General features: G+C 40.3%; 2 protein-coding genes across 4 annotated transcripts in view; one reads left to right on the forward strand and one right to left on the reverse strand.

The window, feature by feature from the left end:
- tmigd1 (transmembrane and immunoglobulin domain containing 1) lies at positions 1-11,129 on the reverse strand. 2 transcript variants are annotated; one of them, XM_049591778.1, is made up of 7 exons: positions 10,989-11,129; positions 4,219-4,271; positions 3,019-3,100; positions 2,577-2,867; positions 1,056-1,340; positions 787-890; positions 1-704 (listed from the first exon to the last, which is right to left on the reverse strand). In XM_049591778.1, exons 3-7 carry the CDS (start codon positions 3,077-3,079, stop codon positions 687-689), a joined length of 759 nt encoding a protein of 252 aa, XP_049447735.1. In that variant the 5' UTR covers positions 3,080-3,100; positions 4,219-4,271; positions 10,989-11,129; the 3' UTR covers positions 1-686. The 2 variants fall into 2 exon arrangements, with proteins under 2 accessions (XP_049447735.1, XP_049447734.1); XM_049591777.1 differs by lacking the exon at positions 10,989-11,129 and adding an exon at positions 10,503-10,605.
- slc47a1 (solute carrier family 47 member 1) overlaps positions 9,665-23,701 on the forward strand; it is a 19,550-nt gene continuing 5,513 nt past the window's right edge. The window contains exons 1-14 of one of the 2 annotated variants that reach the window (XM_049591759.1): positions 9,665-9,995; positions 10,314-10,415; positions 15,460-15,528; positions 15,635-15,783; positions 16,377-16,419; positions 17,328-17,372; positions 19,234-19,331; positions 19,955-20,052; positions 20,218-20,331; positions 20,975-21,042; positions 22,488-22,596; positions 22,867-22,942; positions 23,029-23,098; positions 23,226-23,358. In XM_049591759.1, the coding sequence (XP_049447716.1) occupies positions 9,780-9,995; positions 10,314-10,415; positions 15,460-15,528; positions 15,635-15,783; positions 16,377-16,419; positions 17,328-17,372; positions 19,234-19,331; positions 19,955-20,052; positions 20,218-20,331; positions 20,975-21,042; positions 22,488-22,596; positions 22,867-22,942; positions 23,029-23,098; positions 23,226-23,358 (1,390 nt within the window). In that variant the 5' untranslated portion in view covers positions 9,665-9,779. The remainder of the gene's footprint in view (positions 9,996-10,313; positions 10,416-15,459; positions 15,529-15,634; positions 15,784-16,376; positions 16,420-17,327; positions 17,373-19,233; positions 19,332-19,954; positions 20,053-20,217; positions 20,332-20,974; positions 21,043-22,487; positions 22,597-22,866; positions 22,943-23,028; positions 23,099-23,225; positions 23,359-23,701) is intronic. The other variant, XM_049591760.1, reaches the window with a different exon arrangement.

Below are 23,701 nucleotides of genomic sequence, written 5' to 3' on the forward strand. Positions count from 1 at the left end.
TTGAGGAACATAAGCACTTTAATTGTAAGATACTGACAAGAAACAGGCAGTGCTGAGTCACTCTGTGAAACGAAACAAGTTCAAGGATGATCTTTACAGATTGTCTTGCCATAATCAACAGATTATACAGTGGATGGCATGCTACATTTCGTCAGATTTTAAAGGACATTTGGGGAAAAATGTTTCTTTGCTTTGTTGCTGAGAATTAGATGAGAAGACTCGCTAGGAACAATAGAAATAGCAACCCTAGATCAGTCAAAGGGTGAAAGAAATCCACCCATCAGCACCTCTAAAGCTCACTTTTTATTATGTTATATCTTTTTTGTTTAATCCATACAAAAATCTGCCCAGTGAGGTATTACTGTGGAATAACTTTTAGAACCCAGCTGGTGCTAGCAGTTTCCCATTGATTCCAGTATTTGTGCTAAGCTAAGCAGTCCCGCTGGTGGCTGTACTGTGGCTCCATATTTAACAGACATGTAGAGCAGTGGTATTGGTCTTCAGACTGTCAGTGTGAAAGCAAATAAGCTATTTTAGAGATCTAAACTATTTGTCAAAATGTCGACATTCTTAAAAAAACAACAGGCAAACATGATCAGATTGGTAAATGGGTAATCACGGTCTCATGCACACAAAACAGAGTCTCCAAATGTCTTCATGGCATTTGTTGAAGTAGAGAAGACCAGTTATTTTGAGCACAAGCACTGTAAAAAGAAAAACAAAGCATTAGCAGGTTCAGTTTGTAGGTCAGTCTTTGTGTTGTATGACGTGTGTTTTGTGTGTTACCTTTGTGATTTTGTTCCACCGTGAAGCTACAGCAAGAATTGCAGTAAGACCCACCACCACCAACCCTGCTATCATGGGGAACAGTGGGAACTTCACGGTCTTTGCTACAGATGAGGAAGAAGAAAATGATCATCCCACTTTTTCTATGTCTTCATCTTCATATCACTGACTCACTTGTCATCTTGAATGTGCCGATTACATAAGAGCAATACCATATTAAATAATCAACAGTGAGATGTGGCCTAAGCAGGATTGAGGTGTGAACTGACCTATCACTGTGACATGGAATAACTTGTGCCCTACATAGCCGGGAGCTTCTGCTGTGCACTTATATGCGCCTTCATGCAAGCTTCTCTCCACACTGTTGGCGGTTAGCCGGCTTGTATAGCCGTCATTGGTCAGCGAAAAGCCACCCGCAAATAGATCCACTTTGCTTCCATTTAGTGTCCAAGACACGGATGAGACAGATGGATTGGCCTTGATGTCACACTGCAGGACCATCACAGCTTCTTCTTCTACTGTAACTTCTTCTGACCCAGAGAGCTGTGGGTGATCTGAGGAGGAACGTCACAGACAAAATGTTTTAATGGCATGTTAACCTATTAGCCAGCAGTTTCAGTTATATGTCCACATGGAAGACAATGTCAGTCTTTTGGTTGGTCCACCACTTTGGTCCAGACTGAAACACCTTATAAACTATTAGATTACCAAAAAAAATCTACAGAAAGTCATGGTTTCCAGAAGATGTATTCTAATAACTTTCCCCCCCCAGTCAATCAATACCTTCATTGTCATTACACAGCTGTGCAACAAAATTAGGTGTCTCTGGTGGTACAGAAGTTTCAACACACGCATCCAAACACATGCAGCATTTTAGATAATGTAGGTATTTAGACTCTATTTTTTACTTCCTCAATTTGTTATTGTCGCTGTTGAGCCTGCAGCCACACGACAGTGGCTCTGTGATGCTGTACAAACATCAAAATACTCACAATGACAATGCTAACATAAGTGGGTAACGCACCGTACCTTTCCCACTTATGTTAGCATTGCCATCATCGTTGTTGAGCGTGTTAGCATGCACTCTAGAACAAAACACAACGTGCAGCTGATGGAAACTAGTTTTGCAGATATTTGGTCATAAACCAAAATTGGACAAATCCTGATGTGATGGTAGCACCCGAGGAAAAGTCAAAGGATCACTAATGTTAGTGTGATTCATCCTCTGAGGACTATCAATGTCTGTACAAACTTTTCAAGCCAGTCCATCCAGTAGTTGTTGAGATAAAATTATAGATATAGATAATGGTCCATCAAATCAAATCTAGTGTGTGTGCATGTGTGTGTGAGTGTCTGTGATCCCTTGTGTTGTGGATATGATCCTGCAGTGGTCAGTGATTATGTGATGGCACCATCAGTGCTCAGGTCAGAGGTTAAACTCCCAGCGGAGCAATCCATTCTAACAATAATGGAAGATTTGTGACTGATCACACACTATGATTACATGAGCTGCAGTGCTCAGACCTTATCATATCATCCTATTTATATTTTAGTGGAATGAAGAGGACTCATTGTGCTATTACTCACTCATCAAAAGTCTGTTTGTTAGTTACTTAGGTTTTTGTCCAAGATTTGGGGGGAAACATATGAAATGGGGAGTTTGTGCATCCTCTACCATTAAATAAAACATATAATTTCCTGCATTTTGGTGATTTTTTTTATGCACCATTTAGTGGAAATATATGTTCTAAATATTAACACATTTCCAACATTTATATGAAGGGACTTACACATGACATTCAGGGTAACTGAGGCCTTAGAAGAGTCTTTTTTCTTCAGGTAGCAGGTGAAAGTGGCACCATCGTCTTCAAGGACGACTGGTGTAACACACACGCTGCTACGACCCCTCTTATTTTCTTCCTGCAGAGCGACGGCAGCGCCATTCCTCAGCCACACCAACTCTTCGTCGGCTTGAGTCTCATTGTCGCCATCAGTCTGACAAACCAGAGACACAGTCATATCCAGCTCTGTCTGTACAACACCATCACTGTTGACTCCTGGGACAGACTGGATGTTGACACCTTAGGATAGGAAAGGCGGAGAAAGTTGAGTGAGGCAGTGAAAGCTTAGACTGCACAAAAGTGGCAAGAAATCTTTTAATGGAATGATTTAACTGAAGAGGAAAGTCAGTTCAATTCTTGGGGGCCAGATTTACAAACAAGACATACTTACCTAATGCCTGGGTCACACAGTACAGGAGCAAATGGAAAAGAAGGGGTCTGAACATCTTCATTTTATTCTTCTTTGGATAAACCTGAAGGGGATCATTCATACATAGTTAATTTCAAATTCCAACAGAATTTAAATTCACCAAAACTTAAGAACTTTCAAAATAATAAACAAGATAAAATTAAATAAAATTAAATTAAATTTAATTAAATTAAATTAAGTAGCTCCAGACGTGCATCAGTAACAGACTCTTGATTTGACTTTACATTGCCCTTTGTTTCCTTTCTTATTGCCTTCTGTGTTTTATGTGAAGCACTTTTAATTGCCTTGTGTTAAAGGTGCTATACAAATAAACTTGCCTCGCCTGATATTCTCAGTTGTGTTCCTCAACCATAATCATTTGTGTTTTTACCCTCAGTGTAATTTTCCATTTTCCCTCCTCTCATTCAGTCAATCAACGTATCTTTGCGAGCAACACCTTTCTCCTGTGCCCCTCTGGTAGGCCTTAAACCACTCATTTTTTGAGCAGATTTAGAGAATACTTGATCCAAAAATTCAAACTTAGCACACGTGTGATCTGTCATGAGTATGATTGATTGTTCTGAAAGAGTGCAAAGTTGCAAAAATGAGTGCAAGACAATTTTTGTAAAACATAAAAAACTCATCTTGTAGATCTTCCTCATGAGATAATTTACATGCTTTTAAATATAACACTCAGGCAATTAGGTACAGCTCTACACATTAAGCGTAAAAGTCAGATCCCAGAATATCTGTAATTTATCACGACGTAAGATCTTAATGCATTAACAAAAGTGTGACTAGAATATTGTGTCCAAGACAGGCAGCCCATGTTGTTACATTATGTTCTCTCCAGTGTTTGTTTTACTAAATTTAGACAAACCTGCCTGTTAGAGCTGATATAAAAACATCATCCCTTTGGATGAAAGCATTAAATTAATGCACTCCACTTTTCTTGAAAGGGACAGTTTGTACTTGCTGGCACTTATTACTTGATATCAAAGTCATCTGTAATTGCAGTTTGCTTAAATGACATAGAGTTACTATTTTTTCTTTGGAAGCACAGTAGCGATGCTCTCTGGGTTTATACCCACAAAATAAACTATTCTCATGGAATACACTGAGAAATGTGGATATAATCACCCACAGCATGCTTATGTACTAATACACAGAAGAGGTTCTTACCTGACCAGGATTATTTCTTCTTATTCCTTGTCTGTGCTTCTTTATGATGTTCCCTGTGTGTGAATATGAGAGATGTGGAGGACAGTTCAGTTCAGCAGCTCTTATATATGCGCCACGTGCACATGAGGACACTTTCACAACTCCCTTCACAGTTTGTTAATGACTTTCTCATCATTCCACTTTCCCGTTCCTGCCAACACCCCCCCCACCCCCCACCCCCCCGATTTTTTTCTGGTTTCTTTTTTATTGTTGTATACTTTAAATGTGCAAACACAAGGGCATTTTTATTGGCTGCAGTCATTAAGATGACACTAAAACTTCGTGGGTGTGGATATAAAGATTCAAACACACATTTTACAGGTTCTTTTCATGTTTGGTTTTTATAGTTAAATGTTCTTAAAGCCCATAACACATTAATAATGCAGTTTGCTAATTTATTTGACCTTATTTTATTGTGTTTTTGATTTCATTGTATTAAATTTACACTATTTGTATTTCCTATGTCCTGACTTGAGAAGAGTGTTAAAGCTATTGTGAGGTTCCCTAACAAAAAGCTACGACTGTGACACTTGCGTTTGTGGGGTTCTTTCCTTGTGCACTCCTCCCTTTCTTCAAGTTCATGTCAAATGATTGACAGTAAGTAGAGGCCAGTGTAATGAGTGTATCGATATAAAAATGAGTCATAAATATTTTTTTGTCATGATATCAAAGCTGCTAAATACCCAGAGTACATGTACTCTTACATTTGCACTTTAAACAGCAGCAAGCATTTCTGTCTCCTCTGACAAATTATTTGCTGCACAGAATGTGATGCATGTTATCACTGGTGGAAAGTAACTAAATACACGTACTCAAGAACAGTACTCTAAGTTCAGTTTTGAGGTACTTGCAAAATAATGTGTCGAACATCCTTTACTTGAGTAAAAGTAGAAATACATTGCGGAAAAATACTCCATTACAAGTCAAAGTCCTGAATTCATATATAATATCATATCATATATAATTATACTGTGAAAGTACTAACAACTGTGTTATATTATGGCAGAATATTATTCTGTTTTTATCAATGACATATAGATGTAAGAGCATCTTAATGTTGTACTTTGTCAGTGTAAAACAAATTTTAGACACCTTGTATGCTATTGGGTAGATGTATAAGCACATCATGTTTATATTCTTCTGTAAAAAGTAACTCGCAACTAAAAGACTCAAATAAATCTAGCGCAGTAATATTTTCCTCTGTCATGTCATGGATGTGAACATAAAGCAATTTACAATGGATATATTTAAGTAAAGTAAAAAAATGTTTTACACATTAAGTAGGTCTGATTGAAAATTAGTTGTATGCATGCTAGAGGAGAACACAATGTACAGCTGATGGAGATGTCATAAACCAACACTGGACAAATCATGACCTGGTGGTGGCACTAGAGGAGAAGTCAGGGGATCACCAAAGTCTGTGATTCATCCTTTGGGGACCATGAATATCTGAATACAATTTCACAGCAGTCCATACAATAGTTGTTGAGATATTTCAGGCTGACAAACCAGAGACAGAGCCCTTCTACTGAGCCTACTTTATGTATATAAATGACGTCAGCACCTTTCTTCATTTATTAGTTGAAACAAAGTGTGAAGTATCACACCTCACCTCATTATTTAACAAAGAAGTGTATAGATTCAAGTTCTCCCACCACTTCCCTCTGAATAAATCAATAAAAAGGCCCCTTTTACTCATATTTATTTTAATCAATGTCAAGATTATTGATTATGAAAACTATCATGGGCATATTATTATGATTTTGCCCCGCAAAGCCAGGTCAATATTATTAAATTATCACGTTATAAAAATGTATACTTTTGAGGAAATATAACTCGAAAATATAAAATATAATATTGAATTTTTTTTTTTTAACCGGTCGCTGGGGGCGGCGGAAATAAGTTGCGAGCACAAAGTTGACAGTTAATGCGCACTGACACTAACCTGCAGCCTGCACATATAGGACAGGACAAGGTTAAGTTCATACGGCGAATCTGACATTATCATTCATCTGGAGTCGTGTGTCCACCTGCTGAATGTAAGTGCAATATTCACTCTCTTTAAAACTCTGTTTGCTATGTATATAATATAATATGTCACTGGTAGATACTGGGGAAAGCCAAAATGCACAGGTCTACATTTGCATGGTCACTTTGTGAAGAACGCAAATTACATTAACAGCCTTATTCAATTACCTGTATGATCATGCTGACAAATCAGCATCGGAGCTCTTGAAATGTTTCACCACAGAAACAGCTACTGTAACACACAGTGAGATAAGTTCTGATATCTGTGGTGTTTTCAAGCCATATGGACATTTTTACTTACTTTAGCTATGTGCACCTTTACAGCAGACCTCCTTCCTCCCCCACTAGGGAGAGGCATTGACCAGCGGGACAAGGTGTGTAAGTTGGCCTGTGAAATGTAAGTCAGACCAATATTCTTTCTTTCTTTCTTTCTTTCTTTCTTTCTTTCTTTCTTTCTTTCTTTCTTTTCTCCACGCGGCGATAGTCATTATGTTTTCGAGTTGTCTGTCCGGCCCATTCTCATGGAACGCCACATCCCAGGAAAGCATGGCCTCGAGGGATTTTTTTTCAAATTTGGCATAAATGTAAAAATGATTGTGAACTGATTAGATTTTGGTGGTCAAAGGTCAAGGCCACTCCGTCCTCACAAAACAGTGATTATTTATATCCAAAAGGTCAAAGGTCAACTTCACTGTGACATCATAAGATCCTACAAAAACACTTTCCTGGCCCATAATTATGAGGGCAATCCCTTAAAACTTTGTGTTTCATCTGGATGGGTGTGGTTTTGCAGGATGCAGCAGTGCGTGCTTCAGTGAGCTGGACATTCTACTTTATATCAGTGGTTCCCAACTGGTGGGTCGGGGTTCAAAATTGGGTTGCGGGTCCACAAGTGATTCGCAAACATGTCAAGTTTGAAACACTTTATTAACTTTATTCTAAAGTACAGTGAATTTCCAACAGCTTTAATTTGAAGTTTCCTATTGAGCAATTTGAGACAGCTACTTAACAGAGACAGCAAACTAACTGGATGACATGGCCGAACGCAAGTATGACTCTGAATATATCAAACTGAGTGGGCCTTGAACTGATCCATAAGAAGAAATCTGGACCCCGTAGCTGGACTGTTGGAAACCTGCATGCACCTTTGTAGTACAAGAGCGCAGACCAAAAAACCTGAATTATTTTGGTGTGATGAAAATGAGAAGTTGGACACGAGTTGTATTTGGGGAGTTTTCCTTATCCACTGTGAGGGTCCAAGGACAGAGGGATGTCATAAGCTGTAAAGCCCTCTGAGGCAAATTGGCATTTGTGATATTGAGCTGTATACATTAAATTGATTGATTGATTTTACTTCTAAAGCTTGGAAAATTAGGCAAACCAGACTGAATAATACACACATACAGTAAGAGATTACCTTATTTGCCTGTCAAGTATTAAGGCATACAGGATACAGCCCATGTTTTCCTATAATTTGTATATTTTGTCTCATGCACATGGACACTGGTTGTCTACCTTGTAAGCTGGTTTGGACTGGGCAATGATGCAAGATGGTACACTGATACTGAAATACAGACCCCCCACATTTATTCTATTTAAATGTCAATATATTTTCACACTAGTTAGCTGTATCCGTCATAACATTAGGATGGTTGATTTGAGAATTCATGAGATCTCATCTCTCTGATTGTCATACAATCAGATAGATTGCCCCACTTTGGTCATCTATATTTGAAACTCTCTCACAGATGTATGGTCGTAATATACCACCGAACCCTGTAACCGCTGTGTTTGGAGTAGCTCCAGAAGGCTTGTCCCTATCAAGTAGCCAGTCAAACTCCATGGCTTCTGTGTCCCCTATGGCCCAGGACAGGGCTCCACCCTCACATGCCCATTGGGTCAGAGAGGTGATGGCACACCTACAGCTAGAAGAGCTGAGAATATCGCAGTCAGGGCGCTATTAAGAAATACTACAAGGTGTGGCAGCCATTCCTGGACCTGAACCTTCCATGTCCCAGGCTGACTGAGTTGCTGATACTACTTTTACATCATATCCTGATTTCCCTCTGTCCTGTCTCGACCCCCAGCAAACATTTTAAGCCTCTTAAATGGTAGGCATGTATCTGCTAACCCCCCTTTTCAGTCTGACAGCTTCTTATACATGCTCTCCAAAAAAAAAAAAAACTTATGTGATTTTGACTAAGCATAGAAAGTGCCAGTTGTATTAGTCATGCCTCCCTCAAACGTCCAACTTCTTTGCTCCTGTATTTGCATTTGATAAAGTGAATCTCAATGCATTAAAAGCTCTGGACTTTTTATAATCGGCACATGATATTCAGTTTGTGACACCTTCTTTTTTAAAGAAAACCCCATGTATATAGGGTCTGCTCAAAGGTTAGCAATATGCATAGCTGTGGAAAAAGAGTGTGCTCTTTATGTGATGTTGCGCAACTGACTCACTAGTAACCTATATACTGCATAGACACATGCAGGTATCTCTTGTTTCTCACCTTACAAACACACACTCTCACACACCTGGAACCTCTTCAATGCGTAAGCTGATAGCTGTGCTTGTGACCTCCTTTGGTCATAATGATACATATCAACTGTGAACCTCCTCAAACTGTGTCTGAGAAGCTAAAGATAAACATCTGTGACTGAACCCATACCGTTGCTCAGTCACAGTCAGTTATTAACATATCGGTTGAAGATACCTGTAGGTGCTGGTGAATGAATGTTAAAGTTACAGAGCTCCGTCAGGATGATGAACGCGGACCTGTGTGCACATGTGCCTATGTTTGTTTATGTGACAAGTAGGCCGACCCAAGGGACAAAGTCAGTGGTCAAAGTACAACCAGAGACAGATAAGATCACCGATACACACACACCACACACACACAAACATAAATAGCATGGTTGCCCCGTGAGCAATTAATTAAAGCCTGCTGAGTTTATGCCATCAGAGCTCTTTGTGTACAACGTGCAAACAGGCATTCTTCATCAGATTACTACTGAGCCCGGTAAGACCACACACACACACACACACACACACACACACACACACACACACAGACATACACACACACACATACACACACACACATACACACACACACACACACACACACACACACATTCACACCAAAACATGTTAATGAAACACTACAAATACTCAGACACACAGTATTCCCTCCCTCAACCAAGAGGCATTCATCAGCTCTGCACTGACCCTTGTATTCACAAATAAAGACTTGTTCTTTTCCACTCCCTCTGTCACTCCCCTCGTTTTCTTTTCCTTTATTCATTCTCTCATCTGCCTCCTCCTCTTAACCCATATTATTCAATCAATAACTCTGAAGAAGTGCATGGGTTGTATTTCTAAACCCTGATAGAGTGACTGCCCCTCTTACCCTTGCTCTCTCTTTCCCCACTCCCTCCCTCCCTCACTTGTCCCTTTAGCTTTTCTCCCCTCTCACTTCTTTTTCTGTGACAGAATGGAGAATATGGGTTCCCCGGGACCTGCACACCCTGTGCCGGGTGCAGGGCCTGTTGCTGGGGTTTCTGTTGCCGAGACGGCAGGGGCTGAGGGAGACGAGGTACCGGCGGCGGTGATCAACTCCAAACTGTTTCAGTGTGCGTGTGTGGGACGTTGGCTACCACTAGCCTACAGAGAAGAACTCTATCACATCTTACGGCTCACAGGCCCACTGGTGAGTAGGGGAAAGTTGAAGTGTTGGTGGGGGGGGGATTGGTATGTTATTCACAAAGTGCCATGACTGTTAAACATTCGGTTCCTGTGTGTATTAGTTGCATGGAAACGGTTTAATGTGCACTCTTACAGAGTACAATCTAAGTGCAATCAATTACAAGCTCTGAAATTTATATGCACAGTATGCAAATGAAATAAAATGGTGTCTACTGTATGTACTGTGAGCTCAGTTAACAGCAATCGTTTGCTGCACTAGTTTTACCTGATCAATGATGGGCTGTGTGGAAATGAGTCAAAGTCTTTCTGTTTGTTTCTACAGCTGCTGTCTCGGGTTCTGTATTTCTTCATGCCGTTTGTTAGCACCATATTCTGTGGTCACATTGGCAATGCAGAACTGGCTGGATACGCACTGGCCGCAGCGGTAATATTTTTACTCCTTTGCGGACTAATTGATTTCACCTGCTGCAAGCAAAGTAGTTCATCTACTACCACTACTTGTTCTACTTACTGTACAACTTCTGCTGCTCCTCCTTCTGCTGTACTACTTCTACCTTCTCCTTGGAGTATTGGAAATCTTTGTGTATGATGATTCCCATTGTACCTTTAAACACCAATCTGCTATACTCTGATATCATATTTCAAAAGGGAACAGAAAAGCAAGCAAATTTAGGTCAGCACCTGCCATGTCATATGGGGTACACACAAAGAAAACAGAGCTGAAATGGTAAAGAGCCATTGTGCAATCACCTGCACAAACAGACAGAATTTAGACACAAATCTGTGCAGACTGCCGAACACCAAAGAGACGAAAAACAATGTAAAATCAACACACATTATTTACTGAATCACGCATGCAATGCAATTAAAATATTTTTTAAAAACCTGTCAATAGACAACCAGCATAGTGGTGTAACGTTGCCTCCCCAGTTTTAAGCTACATGCAGTATATAGACTGATGGGAGGCAGAAACCTAGTTTACCCCAAGTCAACTTACAAGAAGGTGTGCAGTTGTGTTGCTCTCAGGAACGCTTGTCACCATTTTTCTGTTGCTGTGCAGGAAGATTTCACTGTCATCCTAAGCTCTGATTTATCGACTATTTGTCCAACTGACAAAAACAGTTGAATCGCTAAACAAATCTGAGGCGTGTGAGGCACTTCCGAGGGCCAGGCTGGTTTGGTCTAACACGTCATACCAAAATCTCCCACAGGTGTTCAGCTGGACTGAGGTGTGGTTATTCTAAAAGGGGACCTACTACACTTTTTCTTATCCCTGTGAGCAAAAACCTCAGGCTTCAGACCGTTCTGAATACTCTGTTTCCGATGATTTTTCTACTTAAGAGACAAGCTGACTTCAGCTTGTGATAGATTTCTTTATATGGTCATCTCCTCTAGGAAAGTGACTGCAAGTGTTTACACTAGTTGCCTACACTGCTACATGTAGCTACATGCTAACGTCAGGGAAACATGTAATCCTGGCTGCCGATTTTAATACTTCTGATCATATTCCTGCTGGTTGTAAAGGTGATTTTTCCAGGCTGTTCTCACTCCAATCTCGTTATATACTGCCGTTTTGTCAGTGATCTCACTGTCAGACACTGGGCACCATATGTGGCGGCGTCCTGGTCGGCAGCAGTATGTAATGCTACCAGCAACTACTGTAGTATAAAGAGCAAGAAAATCCATACAGGGAAAGCAGGAGGGGAGGTGGATCGGTCAAACAAACTCTGGACTTTCACCCTGTATAGAGCCAAAAGTCAATGGGGTTACTTCAGTAACATTAGCCCCTTTTCCACCAACATTTCCAGGAACTTTTATTACCAGAAATTTATTTACCTGGGTAAAAGAATTCCTGGTAATCTGTGTGGTTTGTGTTTCCACCGCACCTCAAAGTTCCGGAAAATGTATTCAGATTAGCATGATGATGTAGATGATTCGGCGTGTGCCTTATATTTAGCTTCGCCAGCTTGTTGGCTGGTAACATGGTAACATTAGTTCTGGTAGAGAGAGTTGGGGCTGTTTGTCTCAGCCAGCAGCTAGTTTTAAAAGTATTTTAATATAAGTGTCAAACTAAGTTAGTCTACATACAGACAGCTGTCATTTGAGCTTATTAGTAACAATTTGTGTGCAGTGTAAAACATAACGTTAGTGTGGATGGATGAAAGACGGTGGACGGAGCATATTGAATATCGCTGTCTACATGTTTACCTGTTCATGCTTTCTGAACACATGTATTGATAAAGTATTGACTCCTTACTGGCTAAGGTTTAATGGCACTTACAGTAACAAGTGTAGCTGCCGTCAACTCCAGTCATTTTTGAGTTATCTTCACTTCATTTCCACCGCAGCCACTCAGCTGTTCACTGGTTACCATGTTGTGTAGATGTGTGTGTGGATGTGGAGGAGTTCAGTGCTGGCACAAAAGAACCGGTACCGTTAACGCTGATCGATACTACAGTCTTTAATAATTTAGCTCCGGGGCTAATTTAGTACCCTGTTTCGGTACCCATCCTTAATCAAAACACAAACAAAGTGAAGCTTGTAGAAATGCCGGGTAAATGAGAAAAGTTTCTGTGGTGGAAAAGGGGCTAATGTAGTGTGCTATAATATATGTAGCATACTATGACACACATCACATGACGTTATATGACATTAATAACAACTGTACTTATTTCAAGCCAAACCATGATGTTTTTTCCCAAAACCTAACCACATGCTTTTGTTGCTTAAACTTAATGAAATAAACCTAAGAAATTAAATGTTTTACCAATGTTGTAAGTTTATTTTAAAAAAGACTGCATGCATATAATAAGCAAAAACTGTACATTTCCTGTGAAAACTAAAATGTATTTACAAAGGGCACAATGCATGTGAAAAGCATCAACTGACACACTGTCCCTGAACATCCAAAATTGATGCAGGAGGGTACATAGTGCATTATATTTTGACGTGTAGGTCCACTGACACAGCAGCAGCATTTAATGAGTGAGAGAATGTATGAGAATGTGTTGGATTTTTCAGGGTAGAGAGTGACACTATACTCTGTTTCAGTTATTCCCTGACTGCAATAACTGTTTTGGGAGGGGGGGCTCAAAAAGATAGGTGCTAAAATGGAGCATCTCAGACAGAGGGTGAACACAGGTGTTCAGAAGGAAAATAAAGTGTATTTGGACATTAAAGTATGTGAACAGGTTCCAGTAGAAACCCAAACTAAAAGTATGAACCTGAAAATGAGCATAGCGTCCCCTTTAAGGTAAATGAGTCACAAGATATTCTGGTAACCAATTAATTAACACCTCTTGCCTTGTGGGCTTCCACTGACACAAACTTTATTTGTTTGTATTCCTCCCAGTATCAGACCTTTACAAAGTCATGGCAGCCACCTATTGGTTTGCTTGGTGTCAACACATGACCAAATTCTTGGCTAACTTGTTTGCAAGTGTAGAGCAACAAGACTTAACTAATTTAGTCACACACGACCGATGCACGTAGACATTGGCCTCAGTTTGGTCAGCCATCTTAGTCTGCCAAAATATCTGGCTCTCTTTGGCTTGCTAAATGTCGAACTCTTTTCACCACACAGTTGTCTACTTAGGCTGTCTGCCATTTGGAAAAAGTTGTCTTGTGAGGGCATTGTTTGTTGGGAGTACCCATGGTTCATCAGAATCGTGACAACAGTTGGCACTGAACTATACAGACCTGCAAACAAAAGCTGAAATTGGCCGGGCTGGGTTGTTGATTCTCAGTGGGACTGGATGTATCAACTCTTTCATATTACAGCCGAAAATTATATTCAGTGGACAAACAGTAGGTCTTTGTGAAAAATGGCCAACTCTCTGGAGTCAGCCATGAAATCCTAAAAAGACATTTTTGTTTTTATGTAGATGGAATCTCAGGGGTGAAAGACAAAGTGCTCTGTACCTTGAGACCACACAGACAATAAACATTTTGTTCTGAGCTGAACTGTCCTGCAGGCATTGTGTGGGCAGGATCAGTCTCATAGCTCCTTTTTTCTTTGGCACAAGAGTAAAGCTCTCTATCTTGATTTTTATGTTGATTTTTGAGAGACTGCAGGAAAAGGCTTCTTCCTAAATGTCCCAGTGCAGAGTATCCATGTCCACTTGTGAGATCACACACAAAAAAATGATACTGATGTCAATAAGCCAGTTGAAAGGCTGGTTAGATTTTAGGGAAATAGCAAGACATCACAGATTACACTTAGAGTCATTCTAATAGGGTTTCACAAACCTAAAACTTCGTCCTGCTTGGATACTGTCTCTATAGACAAATTCTTCCAATACTAACCAGTTGCCAAAAGAAATGTTGGAATTATGTGTTCCTGCAAACCAAGGATACATTACATTTGCATATTATGTAGCATGTTATATCGCATATGTGTTGAAACTTTATGTTTAAATAAAGCTGTGGTTAACGTGTGGTTAGGTTTCAGCACAAAAAAACACTTGGTTATGATTACAAAAAGATCCTGTTAAAAGACCTGGTTTGGGGGGTAAAGTAAAGCAGTGATATGGCTGTATAAAACAGCTGCTCTTTGTGCAAGTTTATTTGCAGGAATTGCAGGGATGTCTTGGCAAAAAACAACCACTTTCAGTGCCTAAAAAGCAGCTGGAAAAACAGCAACAGGTCGCTGCTAATCCACCATGTTTGGTTATTAAAAAGCTGCTGGAAACACAGCAATGACTCACTAAAGAACAACTGGTTTTACCGATTGTTGATCTCGTACAGTGGTCTGCAGCTTGGCAGGCATCTTGCCATCCTCTCCATCTACAGATGATAAAGTACAGCTCATATACAACGTCACTTTAGAGAGGGGTGTTCTCAGGTGGTGGGCATGTGTACAGAACCATATATGGAGTCTGCTCAGTGCACGATCACCCTGCTGCTGATTGGATTCAGTGCAGCTGCAGCCGAGTACAATTCGACAAACGATGAAGCCATGGGCGAACCACGTTGTTTGTAACTTTTCAAATGAAGACTAAATTAAAAGGAGAAGCAATCCAGCCATCTTGTGTACTGTGTATCTGCTTAGTCACTTTAGCGATATTGATACAATATGTATGAAAAGTGCAAATGTAATGTATTTGTGGTTTGCAGATGCCCATGCTTTCTTCTGGTGAATGGGCTGTCCAATAAGCCTACTTTGCTTGACACACTGCAGGCTTTGCTGCTTTCTCCTTTGGAAGCATTTTGTCTACACACATTTTTAAATTGACTTTCTCTGCTCTATAAAGACCTGTTGCTCAGTCACAGGCTTTTCCAACCTTGCTGCACCTGGCTTTTCTACCAGATAGTTTCCAGGGACTATGGAGATGACATCGATGTACATATTACTCAGAGTTATGTACATAAACAAAAAGGACAATGCATAAAAAACACTTGAACAGTAGCAAGTCTAACTTTCAGTTTTTGCTCTCTGATTTTCTTGTTTTTTATTCTCCACCTCTCAGACCATTAATGTGACAACAACATCAACAGGCCATGGCCTCTCATTGGCTTGTGACACACTCATTTCTCAGGTGAGCAATCGACATTATTATAATTCCCTTATTGTTATAGCGTTATTTCCAAAAAAGTCTAAATTTTGAGCCTATGTAATCAGATTCAGCTCTGTCTCATTTGCAGACGTTCGGCGGTAAGAACTTGAAACGAGTGGGAGTCATTCTGCAAAGGAGCATTTTGATCCTGGTGCTGGCCTGCCTGCCCTGCTGGGGCCTTCTCATCAACTCTTACAACTTGCTGCTCCTCTTGCAGCAAGACGATGAGGTGGCGAGGTAAAGTCACACTTTTATTAATACCTTATATACTGTAGTGTATGTGTCAGTGTGTGCAAAATACAGATGTAGGCACACTGTTAGTTAGGTAGTTCAAGGAAAAATACAAGAGCCATATCTTTATCTTTAGTGCCATGGTTGTTATTCTTATCAGCAGTGTGACTGACTTTATTCCACGTTAGCGTGTATGGAGGTATTTTGCATACTCATGCACTATAATCAAGTTTCATTTATCCAGTTGTGTGCTTAGTTCCTCTCACACACAAGCATTTTCACTAAGACTTTACTGTTTAAAACACTTAATTTGTGGCTGAAGTATTCCTTTAAGTTTAGCTTTGTATATATGTAGGTATTTGTATGAGCAGCTTTAGACACCTGGATATTCTCTTGCACCCATGTGTAGTATATTATAGTTAGAATCCAGATTATCAGTTAATTATGAGGAACTAAAGCAATAAAGCAGAAATCTAATGTGACATAATAGTTTTGATACTGCATTGCAAAAATAGGGACATGTCTAATTGGAAAGTCCATTACTGTCTGTGTGTGTTTGCTCCACTAATTTAATATTACTCTGTTTGCCTCTCTGTCAGAATTGCCCAGCTCTACATGATGGCATTTATACCAGCTGTCCCAGTGAGTGCACTGAACTGAAACACAGTCTGAAAAAATGTTTTACTGCCTAATTCATTACATGTTGTAACATCCTACATTGCACACTGCAGTAAGCTGAGCTACAGTATTAGCACAAAAACCAAGCAATTCAAATTAAGTTAAGGTGCAACCAGTTCCCTAAAGTAGGAAGCATATCAGAGAACAAGGCAAGGAAACAAATTTGTGGTGATGTCTTTGTCTGAGAGCCAGCTGATTGAGTCTTTTAGCTTAGGAAAAGATTACCTTTGTGTTCCAGTTTTGGTCAGGTAAATACTCAAAGATAGTAGTCTCTGGCCTCATCTCAAGCCGTGCAGTGTGTTTATTTGCACACCTTGACCTGATCAATGTGAGTAATGTGACTGAGTTTTGCTTGAATATTTACAGTGACCCAAATTCAAAGATAACCCGACTTTAAGTGCCTTTCTGATGCTGCTTGAAAGATGTGAGGTAGCCAACAGGAAATGTCATAAGAACCACAAAATAATAGCAGGAAACTTCATGATCTTCCCAATTTATAAAATAAAGTTATTAAGGAAAAACAGGATTAGTTGCATCTTTGCAGTATTGGACATAAAAACAGTAGGTGTTTCTAAACAAATGGACACATAAAAAAGACAATTCCAACATTTTCCATATTTACATTCAAACTAAAGTGTATACATGACACAGCAATTCAAAAGCAGGAAAAGCAATTAATCTCTGTTCAATTTTGTTGTGCTTTACCTCACTTACCTCCTTAATCTGACTCAGATAATCCAGTTAGAGTGTTTATGTCTGTTGAAGTAACTGGAATATTCCGCAATTTAAATGTTTTTATCCACAGCATTGGGTCAACAAATACAGTAGTGTTAACAGCTAAATTAAATAAATAAATCATTTTCTCCCCCCAGGCCATGTTCCTGCACCATCTGCAAGTTGCCTACCTACAAAACCAAGTAAGTTTTTAAGAGCATACAGGTATGCTTCTCCTGCAAAGAATTTCATTCAGTGGCCTGCCTTAAAAAAATGGACTGCAATGTGTTTGCCCCCCCAAAAAATCAAGAAAATGGTAGCACTCCAGTGGTAACGGAAGACAAAGAATCACCTCATGTCTTGATCATTTTGACAAATTGTATTTCCATCAAAGACAGTGTCATGCTGAAGAATATCAGTACATAACTGCAAATAAATGCATCAAAATGACTATTTTTAGTCATAGTCAGTTAAATGTATTGGCACAAATTTTGTACAAGCATTGTTACCAGACGTTGCACTCTAATGACTTTGATGATCATTTGACTTATCCTCTAGTGACACATTAAGGTTCACATTTGTGGTTTTGAGTGAAATGTCTCAACAACTGCTGGATGGATTGCCATGAAATTTGGTTCAGACATTCCTGCTCCCCTCAGGATGACTTGTAATAACTGTAGCATCCACTTAATTTTTCTTGTACTGCCACTATCAGGTCAAAATTTAAATTTGTCAGTACTTGTGTTTATGACCAAATACCTGCAAATTTAATGACATTCCCATCGGCCTTAGCTGTACTTTGTGCTTGGTGCTGATTAGCAAATGTTAATAGGCCAACACACTAAACTATAATAGTAAACATGGTAAACGTTATACCTGCTAAACATCAGTATGTGAACATTGACGCACCAAGCTGCCAGCATGGCTGTAACTTTCGGTCATATCGAGTTGATTTGCGTTTTTATTACCAGTTTTAATACACAAAATCATGCCAAGTCACGCCGAAAATGGACCGGCGCATGTTTGACATCAGACTGGCTTTGTCATCGTTATACACAACACAAACAAAGAAACCGTTAAGGCCCATTGTGTCAGATACCTGATCAGAAAGCAATGGACCTCAAATTCAAAAGCATTGCTGTAACATATATGTACATTAATTCAATCACTGTACATAGTAGCAATCCTTTCCCTGAACTGGAGAATCAGCATTCTTTCTTAAATACTTGACTTAAAACTTAAAATGGCAAGATAATCACTAACAAGCAGGGTGCAGGTGCTTTCTGCTGCCGTCTTGACAACACATTCTCACTCTGACCTCGTCACATATTGACGTTTGGCCATGGACCTACCACATGAAAGGTACCCTGGATGCATTGGTTGTTGACATTCTGGGATGCGGTGTCAACTTATGCCTGTTACATGCATTGTCTTCTTTCAAAATACAGTTTCGTCTTCACAGGAAATTTACCGTTTACATACAGTCTCTTTCAACACCACTCTCCGGGGTCAAAGTCTGTGTTTGTTGGACCCATCCACCACCCCTCCTGCCCACCCTATTTGGACTTTTGCCGCCGTAACATTTGTTCTTGTCCTGCCGTGCCCCCCCCCAACATTAAAGAGAGGCTTTTTTCATCAGTGTCTGATGCCGCAGGTCACTGCCCCAGCAGGCAGTAGTCTGGTTTGGTCTTGAAAAAGTGTGCGCCGCAGTTGCACTCCTATGAGAAGTAATTTTTGTTTTGTAGGTGAGGTTTTCAGCTGCAGGTCATTCTGTGGAGAAATTCATGCTTTCACTGGATGCAGCCTACTTTATCGTGACACACCAATGCACGTCTTGCAAATTGAGATATTTTCATATCGATGACGTCTATTATATCGATGAATCGCCCCACGCCTAGTGCCGACTCAAACTGAGTAAAGCCAAGCCAACAAATGTGTATGGAAAACGACTATTAGTCTTGTCACTTGAGTTGTCTTTTTCCTGAATTTGTCGTTTGTCTCAAACCTGTGTACATAATATTCATGAAGCTGATTGTGCAATGCATGTCTGTTTTTGTCTGTCAGGGGATCATTCTGCCGCAGATGTACACAGCAGCAGCAGCAAACCTTTTTAACCTGGGGGCCAACTACGTCTTAATCTTCAGCCTTGAGCTGGGAGTTGTGTAAGTGACAGACTTTGTGTTACTACATATGTTATCAGGCCTCAATTTTCATGATCAATAAAATGTAGTTAAGCCTCTGTAGCATTTAAAGCAGAGAAGCTCTTTCCTGATCACTTAACCGTTGTCCAAATAGGAGTGGGTTGGGAGCTGATGCGTAGCCAGGAGTTTGGAAAAAAGAGGACAGTAGGTCAAAGAGCTCATTATTCATTTTAATCTAAAAGGAATAATTTGTTTTTTGTTTAAACAGAGCCAGTGGTACACTGATGTTTATTATTTCCGCACTTTCTTTAGAGAGGGAGGCAGTACAGGACAAAATGAGAGCTTTGACAGGAGTTGATCCTGGTCCAGCTGGACAAACATTTGATTCAACAGGCAGTCCAGTTAACCAATCAGGTCCCTGTGGTCAGGTCAGGCCTGTCCCTCAAGGCTAACTCTCAGTGTACTGAGTGTACTGTGAATCAAGTGTATTCAGCAGATCTTTAACTGTCTTGTTGCTGACCTCCTTTGACCCCTCAGTGTGCAGTCCTTCCCCATCTTTGCCAACAGAGAGAGAGTCGGCGTTAATGTGGACCATCAGTACACTTCCCTCTGATGTAAAACAATGCTCTGTCTTGTGTTTGCAGTGGATCGGCTATTGCTAACAGCCTCTCTCATGTAACGATCTGCCTGCTGTTGTTTGGCTACATCAGATGGAAAGGGCTCCATAAGCAGACGTGGGAAGGTGAGTCACATACACAAATGTAAATATCAAATACGAAATTAAATTAAGAATCAGCATCTCTGCTACAAATGATGCATGTAAGCAGTTTTTAAACCAGTTTTCAGAAAACTGTCGTCCTCTACGGGCCACACTAAGAATAACCTGTCTGTGTGGAATTTTGTGCAGGCTGGTCCATTGACTGTCTGCAGGAGTGGGGCTCCTTTATGAAGCTGGCTGTTCCCAGTTTGTTCATGGTCTACTTTGAATGGTGGATCTGGGAGGTTGGAGGTTTCATTGCTGGTCAGTGTTGCTTCTGTTCCTAATTTCTTTAAAGATCCTCTGAAAAGGTGTAAGTGTCAAAAGATGTAGGGACAAAATTCTGTTTGTCAAATGTTTCCAGGAACAAATACTTATATACCATCAGAGCAAGACTCTCCGATAACATGAAAAAATCTTAAACGGTGACTTTAAAATTGATGTTTAAGAATATTTAGAAATGTATTTCACTGATAACTGAAATATTTAAAAAAAAAAAATCCTTTTTCCCAACAAATAAGTCTCCAATTCTGGAATAACCAAACCACCTAAAACAAGGTACACAAGGCACAAAAAGTGTTTTCTTATTAGCTCGAAGTGATAAGACTACAACACAGGGTCTCCCGTATTTGCAGTAACTGTGCCACCATATCACCTTATTTGTCCAGATAAAGGGACACTTGTCCACCAGTACTTAATAGTTAATTGAAAATGAGAATAATCTACAGTTAAAGTACCATATGTGTGCCATGTAAACAATCTGCCCTCATCACATCTTTTCCCTCATTTATTTTACCTTCGTCAGATTAATGTGTGTGCAGTTTACTAACTCTAGTTTCTTGGTGTAACTTTTTGGCATGATGGGAAAGTCTTTTCAAATGTCTAAATGTGACCTTTATCATATCAGGTGTACTTGGAGAGGTGGATCTTGCTGCCCAGCATATGTTGTTGGAAATAGGAGCCATTACATATATGGTATGCATCATCTAATGTGTTCACTGGAACATTTGTGTGCATATTATTTAACAGTAATTCAGCATTTTGGGGAATGTGCTCATTCACTTGAGAAGATTGATACCACTTTCTAAATCCAGGAGGCAATTAGCTTAGCTTAGCATTGAGGCTAAAAGCAATTGTTTCTTGGCGAACTGTGACCGGGTGCAGTTACAGACACTGCACATAAATGCTGAGCGGATAGATAAATGGTTGTTCAAGAAAAAAAATTACAGCACGCAACTCTTCTAATGTAACTGATGTGATCTGAACCCAGCAGCAGCAACGAAGACAGGCAGGGCAGTTCATAATTAACTTAAATATACTGCTTGTCAATCACAGACTAAACAGGCATGTAAACAACAGTGAAAGTCAGTTTCTTGGTTCGGGGCCCACTGGAACACAGGTTCAGTCCAATGCTTTAAGCACATCATGCCAGACCAGAGAGCTGGGGAGTTACTGGCATCCTCTGCGTGCACACAAACAGCAAACAGTTCAAAGGTGTGCAGTAGTACCACGAGGTAGCAGACAGAAGGCGACGTCAGATGAGCAGAGGGTCCGATACCAGGTGAACACACAAGGGAAGCCAATACACCTGTGAGTAGCCAGCTGTAGGTAGGTTGGAACTGGTGTGTAGTCGAGGAACCAGTGGTGACGGTGAGTAGATTCTGTGGCAGGATGTGCAGCCACAGCACAGGAAGTCACCAGCAGCAGAACAGGTAAACTCACAAGGGAGAGCTGACTGCAGTCACTCCACACAGCCACGTGAAACAAGCGAACAGAAACCAGGAACGTGGAAACAGAGCCCTTAGTTGAGGACATAAGCAGGAGAATCAGAGGCAGGCAAGGTCAGCAACAACAACAACAACAACAACAACAACAACAACAACAACAAAAAAAAAAAAAAGCAGTCCAGGAACACACGCTGGAAAGTCTTGCACAGATATGACAAAGAACAATCTGGCAACGAGAGTCTGTGATGCTTGAGTATTTATAGTGGCAGGAAGTAATGAGGCACAGGTGAACAGAGTTGGCTTGATGAGGTGGGTGTGGTGGAGTGGCAGGAGTGGGAGATGTGTGGACGGGTGATAGGCTGGCAGGTAGGTGTGGTGGAGAGGCAGGGTGAGTGGAAATTTACTGGGTTAACTGAGAGAACGGCATGTATGGGAGGTTGATAGTGCAAACTGATGTTTTTGCATTTCTGTTTGTGATTTAACAAAAAGATAATTAATTAATGAGATGCATGCTAACTGTTTCCTCCTGTTTCTAAGCTAACTGCCTCCTGGCTCTAGCGCCATATTTCACACTCAGACGTGACAGTGATATTGATCTTTTCATCTAACTTAGAAAGAAAGTGAATGAGTGTTGTTCCAGAAGCTGTGCAATTGGTGTAACTGACAGCAAAAAGTAACATGGGGTCTGTGCAGTTCCCTCTAGGTATCCATGCAGCTGCCTGTGTGCGTGTTGGGAATGCTCTGGGGGCCGGGAACACCGCCAGGGCCCTTGTCACCTGCAAAGTGGTCCTGGTTCTGTCAGGTATGAAGACACCTACACAAACATACATTATTCATATGATCTGAACAGTGCCCTCTGAGAATTCTTGATTGAGACTGGTTGGCAGGAGTATTCATTTCTAGTAAGAGAGTGTAACTGGACGCCTCTGAAGTAGGTGCAATCAGTGTATCTGTTGAGAAACAAGCAACTTTAATTTAGAATGTGTTTGATTTCACATGAATCTGGATAAATAATGCGTCACAATCGTGGAACACAACAGGTACTATACCTTATGTAATCTCTTCACTATAGGAATGCTTGCTGTGCTCCAGGGTATCATCATCGCTAGCTCTAAGTCCGTCATTGGCTACATATTTACTACTGATGAGTGAGTTTCAGACCAGCACACGTTCATTCCTGCACCGTGTAAAGGCAACTCTGTTTTTGATGACCTTCTTCTTCTACTGTCTGCAGAAACATTGTGCAGCTCACCTCAGAGAACCTCACATTGTACACATTTGTACAATTCTTTGACGCACTCCTGGTACGGTATTTATCTTGTCTTGTTTTGCATCGAGCCCTTGTATTGAAGAGTACACAGAGCGGCCTGCTTGTTTTGTTGAAACAATATTTCCTTTTCTTTCTTTGTTTCAATATGTGTGTGTTTTCAGTGTGTCTCCTCAGGGATTCTTGTGGGAAGTGGGATGCAGAAAATTGCCGCCTTGGCCAACCTGGTGTGTTACTACTTCATCGGTCTGCCAGTGGGAATAATGCTGACGTTTTTGGCCAAGCTCAGAGTATTAGGTAATGTTTTCATCCCATTCTATTTCTGTATGTTTCTGCAAACAGGCGTGAATGAAAATGAAATAAATACACTGTGCCAGTTATTCATGCAATAGAACAACCTTTTTATGACTGAGAATCCCAATTTTAGGTCTGACATTGCTCACAAACCCAAAAGTTTAAATAGAAAGGATTTTAATGAATCATTATGAAAAAAACCTTTTAGTCCACAAGTGTAGGCAGTTGCCTCAATTACCCTTATATGACATCACAGGCCAAGGCTTTGATTTGAACTGTAAATATTTCTTGTATTGTCTAAGAAGCGGCACATCTTAAAGGGATAGTTAAGATTTTTCAAAGTGTA

Source organism: Epinephelus fuscoguttatus, linkage group LG12, assembly GCF_011397635.1.
Source record: "Epinephelus fuscoguttatus linkage group LG12, E.fuscoguttatus.final_Chr_v1".
Classification (NCBI taxonomy): Eukaryota; Metazoa; Chordata; class Actinopteri; order Perciformes; family Serranidae; genus Epinephelus; species Epinephelus fuscoguttatus.